This window comes from Chanodichthys erythropterus, chromosome 23, assembly GCF_024489055.1.
Source record: "Chanodichthys erythropterus isolate Z2021 chromosome 23, ASM2448905v1, whole genome shotgun sequence".
NCBI classification, from domain to species: Eukaryota; Metazoa; Chordata; class Actinopteri; order Cypriniformes; family Xenocyprididae; genus Chanodichthys; species Chanodichthys erythropterus.
In genome coordinates this window covers 22,899,205-22,906,704 of record NC_090243.1, presented here as the reverse complement: position 1 = coordinate 22,906,704, position 7,500 = coordinate 22,899,205, and the positions used below count along the sequence as shown (strand labels likewise).

The 7,500-nt window shown below is 42.9% G+C and overlaps 1 protein-coding gene across 39 annotated transcripts in view; it reads left to right on the top strand.

Moving 5' to 3' along the window:
- Positions 1-7,500, top strand: part of LOC137013627 (nebulin-like) — a 28,992-nt gene that overhangs the window by 4,198 nt on the left and 17,294 nt on the right. For 33 of the 39 annotated variants that reach the window (XM_067377554.1, XM_067377522.1, XM_067377550.1 and 30 more), the window contains 22 exons: positions 164-265; positions 363-473; positions 586-696; positions 842-952; positions 1,053-1,160; positions 1,241-1,351; positions 1,424-1,534; positions 1,620-1,730; positions 2,765-2,863; positions 2,945-3,055; positions 3,195-3,296; positions 3,377-3,487; positions 3,565-3,669; positions 3,745-3,855; positions 3,933-4,043; positions 4,133-4,243; positions 4,336-4,437; positions 4,526-4,636; positions 6,231-6,341; positions 7,027-7,137; positions 7,210-7,317; positions 7,397-7,500. The exon at positions 7,397-7,500 is cut by the window's right edge and continues 7 nt beyond it. In XM_067377554.1, coding sequence (XP_067233655.1) covers positions 164-265; positions 363-473; positions 586-696; positions 842-952; positions 1,053-1,160; positions 1,241-1,351; positions 1,424-1,534; positions 1,620-1,730; positions 2,765-2,863; positions 2,945-3,055; positions 3,195-3,296; positions 3,377-3,487; positions 3,565-3,669; positions 3,745-3,855; positions 3,933-4,043; positions 4,133-4,243; positions 4,336-4,437; positions 4,526-4,636; positions 6,231-6,341; positions 7,027-7,137; positions 7,210-7,317; positions 7,397-7,500 — 2,384 coding nt within the window. The remainder of the gene's footprint in view (positions 1-163; positions 266-362; positions 474-585; positions 697-841; positions 953-1,052; positions 1,161-1,240; positions 1,352-1,423; positions 1,535-1,619; positions 1,731-2,764; positions 2,864-2,944; positions 3,056-3,194; positions 3,297-3,376; positions 3,488-3,564; positions 3,670-3,744; positions 3,856-3,932; positions 4,044-4,132; positions 4,244-4,335; positions 4,438-4,525; positions 4,637-6,230; positions 6,342-7,026; positions 7,138-7,209; positions 7,318-7,396) is intronic. The other 6 variants (XM_067377552.1, XM_067377555.1, XM_067377557.1 and 3 more) reach the window with 6 other exon arrangements.

Here is a 7,500-nt window from a genome sequence, read left to right as displayed (position 1 = left end):
CTCACACACACACACACACACACACACACACACACACACACACACACACACACACACACACACACACACACACACACACACACACACACACACACACACACATGTCCTTGTTCAGTGACAGCAGTGGTCAGTTGTGTGTGTGTGTGTGTGTGTGTTGTGTCAGGTGATGTATAAGGACGGACAGACGTCAGGCTCTCTGTTCTCCACGCTGCCCGAGACGCCGCAGATTCAGTTCGCCAGAGAGATCACGGAGACCATCAGTGAGGTGAATCCGACGGGATGAAGGACCAGAGCAGGTTTACACTGACCGATGAAGAGTGTGACGTGTGTGTGTGTGTATGTGTGTGTGTGTGTGTGTGTAGAATAAGTACCGTGAGCAGAGCCGGAAGAGCGTCAGCAGCTGCGTTTACTCTCAGCTTCCTGAAACGGCAGAGACTCAGTTCAGCCGGAGCGTCTCTGAGCTGCAGAGTCAGGTACAGCATCACCTGCGTCTGCTGCCTCGCCTCAGGAGGAGGAGGATGATGATGAAGTGTGTGTGTGTGTGTGTGTGTGTGTGTGTGTGTGTGTGTGTGTGTGTGTGTGCAGGTGAAGTATAAGGCTGACGCTCAGCAGCAGATGAGCAGATCTCTGTACCATCAGCTCTCAGACACTCCAGAAACTCAACACGCTCGAGACGCCGCTCAGATCCTCAGCCAGGTATCGTGTTCCTGCTCTTCCTCACGCGTCCGACTCGATCTGAGGCTGCCTTTCAGTTCATTTGCATGTTTTGTGCCAGAGTAAACACAGCCCTATATATCAAAACAGCATCCTGTGATCATGTGACCGTGTGTTCTGTGATCAGCTGAAGTACCAGCAGGGCCGGGCGTCAGTGACGGGCAGCAGTCTGTTCTCCCTGATGGCAGAGACGCCGCAGAACGAGTTTGTGAAGCAGCAGATGGAGCTCCAGAGTGAGGTGAAGCGCGTTCAGTAGCGTCTCCTCACTGTGATCTCTAACAAAAACACAGACGTCACCTTCTCGTGTGTGTGTGTGTGTGTGTGTGTGTGTGTTTCAGCTGAAGTATAAAGCTGACGTGAAGGAGAACTCCAGTAATCTGTACTCGCTCATGCCCGAGACGCTGGAGACGCAGCTCGCCAAACACGCCGCGGAGCAGCAGAGCCACGTACGACACACACCTGTCCACATGATCACAACTTTCATTTTAAACTCATTTCCAGTGTGTGTGTGTGTGTGTGTGTGCAGGTGAAGTACAAGGCTGACGCTCAGCAGCAGATGAGCAGATCTCTGTACCATCATCTCTCAGACACTCCAGAAACTCAGCACGCTCGAGACGCCGCTCAGATCCTCAGCCAGGTAACGTGTTCCTGCTCTTCCTCACGCGTCTGACTCTAGCGTGACCTTCCTCTCATCATCATCTTCACTCAGGTGGCGTATAAAGGCGTCAGGAAGGGCGATTTGTCGGGCTCCTCCTTCACTGCGGTTCCAGACTCGGCAGAGATGACGTTTGTCCAGCAGGTCTCGCACATGCTCAGTGAGGTGAAGCTCCATTCCACTGCTGCTTCATTCACGAGGCTGACGTGACGTCCATCACGTGACTCCTCCTTCTCCTCGTGTGTTTCAGAACAAATACCGTGAGGAGGGCAGGAGGAGCCTCGCGTCCAGCGTTTACTCTCAGCTGTCCGACACGCCGGAGACGCAGTTCGCCAGATCCGTGTCGGATCTTCAGAGCGAGGCGAGAGAGACGTCACATGATCTCAGTGATAGAGTGACTGTATTCTGTGTTTCACAAACTGGAGATTAAAAGCTATTAATTATACAAAATTAAAATAAATTAATAATTTTAAAATAAAATCAGTCAAAATAAAACCCTTATTAATAATTAATTAAAACATAAATATGTCAAATTAAAATAAATTAAATTAATCAAAATAAAACAGTTATTAATAAGTAATTAAAACATAAATATGTAAAATAAAACGTATTAAATTAAATTAATTGAATAATAAGCATGTTAAATTAAAATAAATAAAATCAATCGAAATAAAACACTCATTAATAATTAATTAAAACAAACATGTCAAATAAAACTAAATAAAAACAATCAAATTAAAACTTAATAATGAATTAAGTTGTAAGAATGTCAAATTAAAATAAATAAATAATTATCAAATCAATCAAAATAAAACCCTTATTAATAATTAATTAAAACATAATATGTAAAATAAAACTAAATAAAAACAAATCAAATTAAAACTTAATAATGAATTAAGTTGTAAACATAAATAAATCTAAATAAAACATGTATTAATAATTGAATCCTAAGCATGTTAAAAGAAAAAATGATAAAAATAAAACATTTTAATAATTAATTACATCATAAACTTGTCAAATGAAACTAAAAAACAATAAAAATAAAACACTTAATAATTAATGAAATCATAAACATGTAAAACAGAGAAAATTAAAAAATAAAATGAATCAAAACAAAATACATATTAATTATGAATTAATTTATGAATTTAATATAAATAAATAATATAAAATATAATATAAATAAATAATTTCAAACAGAATAAATCAAAATAAATGTAAATCTTATTAGTCGAGTGAATAAAACACAATAAAACTGTTTAAAAAAACATTAAATATTTTATGTGTTTAGCTGCGTCATGTGACTAACATCAGAGAACCGTGAACGTGTCGTTAGATTATTGAAATATCAGCTCAGGATCTCAGGAAGAGTTTCTCACGTCTGTGTTCGTTCAGGTGAAGTATAAGCAGCATGTGGACGGCTCGCTGTACGCCACCCTGCCGGAGACGCTGGACACGCAACACGCCAAACACGCCACCGACATCATCAGTGAGGTAGTGCGGCCGTGTGACCGTGGAAACACGTGCTGAGATTCCCATGACGAACACGAGAAGAGCCTGTTGCTTTGTGTTCAGGTGAAGTACAGAGAGGACGGCCGGCAGAGTCTGTCCAGCCCGCTCTTCACTCGACTGCCGGAGACGCTGCAGACGCAGACGGCGCGAGAGATCGCAGACGCTCAGAGCGAGGTCACGTGATGTTCATGAGCAAGAGTTTTCTCTGAATGTGATACTGATTTCACCAGCTCAGCCTATAGAGTCGTGTTATTGACCTTAAAATGACCTCAAAAAGGTGAAAAAGCTGATCTGATCTCATGTGATTGTGCAGGTCAGATACAAGCAGAAGGACGATCAGGTCAGTCTGTATTCGCTCCTGCCGGACACCGCCGACACACAGTTCGCCCGTCACATGAGCGACGTCCAGAGTGAGGTAACGCACTTCAGTCTTCACCTGAAAGCCTCACAGGAACACCTGGAGGACGAACAAACTGTGTTTTCCTGTGTCTGCAGCTCCAGTACAAGCAGGACGGTAAGAAGGAAGTGGAGCGTAATTTATACAGCCTGATGCCGCAGACGCTCCAGACCGAACACGCTAAACACGCCTGCCAGCTGCAGAGTCAGGTACGTGCACAGCAGATCACGTGATCAGGTCACGAGCACACCTGTGCGCTGAATCCGAGCGTGTGTTTTACACGCAGGTGAAATATAAAGAGAAGAACAGAACAGACGCGTCTCTCTACGCCCTTCTGCCCGAGACTCGAGACACGCAACACGCCAGACACGCCACGGAGCTGCGGAGCGAGGTGCGTACGGCACGCGTCACACGGTCACGTGTGCTCGTGAACGTCACGTGACTGACCGCCGTGTTTCTCTCTCAGCTGAAGTACAGAGAGGACGGGATGAAGGATCAGGCCTCGCCGCTGTTCTCTCAGATGAGCGACACGGCGGAGACGCAGCGGGTCAGAGATCTCAGCGCTCTGCAGAGTCAGGTGACCTCACCTGTGTGTGTGTGTGCGTGATCACATGACTGAAGGGTGTCAGTGTTTCACAGTCTGGTGTGTTTCAGGTCCAGTATAAGACTGAAGGGCAGAAGCTCCAGAGCTCCAGTCTCTACTCTCAGATGTCCGAGACTCCGGAGACGCAGTTCGTGAAGACGGTGACGGACCTCCAGAGCGACGTGAGCATGAACACGCCAGCGTGTGTCTGCATACATGTGCTGCGGGGGATCTGACGCGCGCGCGTGTGTGTGTGTGTGTGTGTGTGCAGGTGAAGTACAAGGCTGACGCTCAGCAGCAGATGAGCAGATCTCTGTACCATCAGCTCTCAGACACTCCAGAAACTCAACACGCTCGAGACGCCGCTCAGATCCTCAGCCAGGTAACGGCTCCTTCATCATCTTCATCATCATCACATGCACAGATACACTCATGCGGGTCAGATCAGTGTGAGCTCTGGTCATGTGGTTGCAGGTGAAGTATAAGGAGAAGATCAACTCCTCGTCTCTTTTCTCTCAACTCCCCGAGACTCCAGAGACGCGTCTGGCCAGAGAGGTCACGCAGGTCTGCAGCGAGGTACGTCACAGTTCACCGCAGCCGCTGTCAGAGAGTCATGTGACCGGGGGTCAGCGGGTTATCAGCAGGTTATTTTAACCCCTCACAGGTCAGATATAAGGAGGACGGGAAGAGGGACGTGTCGTCCTGTCTGTACGCGCAGCTGCCCGAGACGCTGGAGACGCAGTTCGCCAAACAGCAGTGTGAACTCCAGAGCCAGGTAACTGACCCTAGATCTGTGTCATGTGCTCCTCATTGGGGAAAATGACATTTCTGTAATATATATTTTAGAAATTTTCACCAGATGACTTGAATAATTGCTCTGTTTGGAAATAATTTATCGTTCTGGGAAATGAAATCGTATAGAAAATCAAAATTATTTTTAAAAAGCTGAAAAATTACTTTTTACTCCGAAGACTTTTTGTGAGCATGGATTCATCTTAGGGCTGAACGATTTAGGAAAAACTTGAAAAATGTTGGTGTTCGTACTTCAGTAATTATTAAAAAAATCTCTTTTCAGGTGAGTTTTCATTGGCCGCATTCACACTGACTGCTTTTGAACAATTCAATATAACTATGAAATAATAATAATAATTATTTTATTGTGATTATTATAAATAAAAATATTAAAATATGTTGTAACAATACTGTTGTACTGGACAATAAAAAATAAATTTATTTTATGTTTTACATATTTATTTATTTATTTATTTATTACAATAATAATATTTATATTAATATTTTTTCATTTTCAAAAAGTGTTCAAATGTTCAAAAGTTTGGGATAGGTAAGATTTTTAATGTTTTTAAAAGATGTTTCGTCTGCTCACCAAGGGTGCATTTATTTAATTAAAAATACAGTAAAAACAGTAATATTGTGAAATATTATTCCAGTGTAAATCCGCTGTTTTCTATGTGAATATTTGGTAAAGTGTAATGTATTCCTGTGATCAAATCTGAATTTTCAGCATCGTTACTCCAGTCTTCAGTGTCACATGATCCTTCAGAAATCATTCTAATATGCTGATTTGCTGCTCAAGAAACATTTATGATTATTATCAATGTTGAAAACAGTTGTGTACTTTTTTTTCAGGATTTCTTGATGAATAGAAAGTTCAAAAGAACAGCATTTATCTGAAATACAAAGCTTCTGTAGCATTATACACTACCGTTCAAAAGTTTGGGGTCAGGAAGAATTTTATTTTTTTGAAAAGAAATTAAAGAAATGAATACTTTTATTCAGCAAGGATGCATTAAATCAGTCAAAAGTGTCAGTGAAGACATTTATAATGTTACAAAAGATTAGATTTCTGATAAACACTGTTCTTTTCAACTTTCTATTCATCAAATAATCCTGAAAAACAAATATTGTACACAAATATTTTGTACAATTGTACACATTAAATGTTTCTTGAGCAGCAGATTATCATATTAGAATGATTTCTGAAGGATCATGTGACACTGAAGACTGGAGTAATGATCACAGGAATAAATTACTTTGTCAAATATTTTCAAATAGAAAACAGATATTTTAAATTGTAATAATATTTCACAAATATTACTGTTTTTACTGTATTTTTAATTAAGTAAATGCACCGTTGGTGAGCAGACAAAACTAAAAATATTAAAAAACTTTTGAGCGGTAGTGTATATAATTAATGAATTCATGATTTGACCATTGCACTAAGCCAAATTTTGATATTGAGTTTATTTATCGTGCAGCCCTGCTGTGATCTCGTGTCTCCAGCTAACACAACAGACGTGTGTGATTTGTGTTGTGTGTGTGATGCTGATCATGTGACGTGTGTGTTGTAGAGTCAGTACCGCAGAGAGACGCAGGAGGATCTGTCTCACTGTCTGTACTCTCAGCTGCCCGAGACGCTGCAGACTCAGTTTGTGAAGGAGCTGACGCCGCTCATCAGCGAGGTGATTCGCTCTTCAGTGATACACACGTCTGAAAACACTGCTTTTGCTTCTAAACTTTTCCTAAAGCTGCTCGTCCACACGGAAACCGTGTCAAACCCATTAAAAGCTCAGCGAGATGATACAGAGAGACTATAATAAAATATCCAGACAGAAACACAATCACTCTCATGTTTTGCTGCTGGACAGTAATTGCGAGTAAATTTTCTGTCATCTTTGCGGAAATGCAATATCACAGTGAAAGTGGATAACAGGAAAGATATGTGATTGTTTTCACCGTCCACACTACTACACAAAAATTGTGTTTTCAGATTCTTCCACTCTTCTTTTCGCTGGGCAGAAATGTTGTCTTAGTGCAGACAGAAGGTAAAACACGTTTGGAGTGTGTGTGTATCTCCAGCAGCTGATAACGTTTCTATTGTTAGACGCTCGTGAGTCACTGCAGAAACACTGTGTTCATGACTGATAATCACTGAAACCATCCAGCCTTATTCCTGCAGCGCTTCGTACGGTACAGATCGCTTCAGAGCTGCTTCACTTTAATAAACCCAATCAATGATGCAAACTTCAGCAAATTATATTTCTACGCAGTCATTATTCAGCTCAGTTCAGGTTTTGTTCGTGTCGTGCAGTGAAGTCGATGATATCACTGAGTAATCGTCAACATGAATGTTTATCGATGTTTCAGAGCAAATACAGAGAGTCGGCTAAGAAGGAGAGCGGCACGTCTCTGTATCACACGCTCCCAGAGACCAAAGACACGCAACACGCCAGAGAGGCCGCAGAGATCCAGAGCGAGGTCAGCTGACGTCCACGAGACTCTCGTACTGACACGGCTCTCCGTGTGTTCACGTCTGCTTCTCCTCGACAGGTCAGATATAAAGAAGGGAGGAAGCTGCAGTCGTCCAGCGTTTACTCTCAGCTGCCGCAGACGCCGCAGACGCAGTTTGCCGCCAAAGTGTCCGAGCTGCAGAGCGATGTACGTTAAAACGCTCGCGTCACACGACTCGGCTGCGCGATCACACGGCCAGAATCACTAAACACTTCCTGTGTTCCAGAACAAGTACAAGGAGGACGGCAGGAGGAGCGCCCGCAGCTGCCTTTACTCTCATCTGCCCGAGACCACAGAGACGCAGTTCGCTCGGACCGTGACTGACCTGCA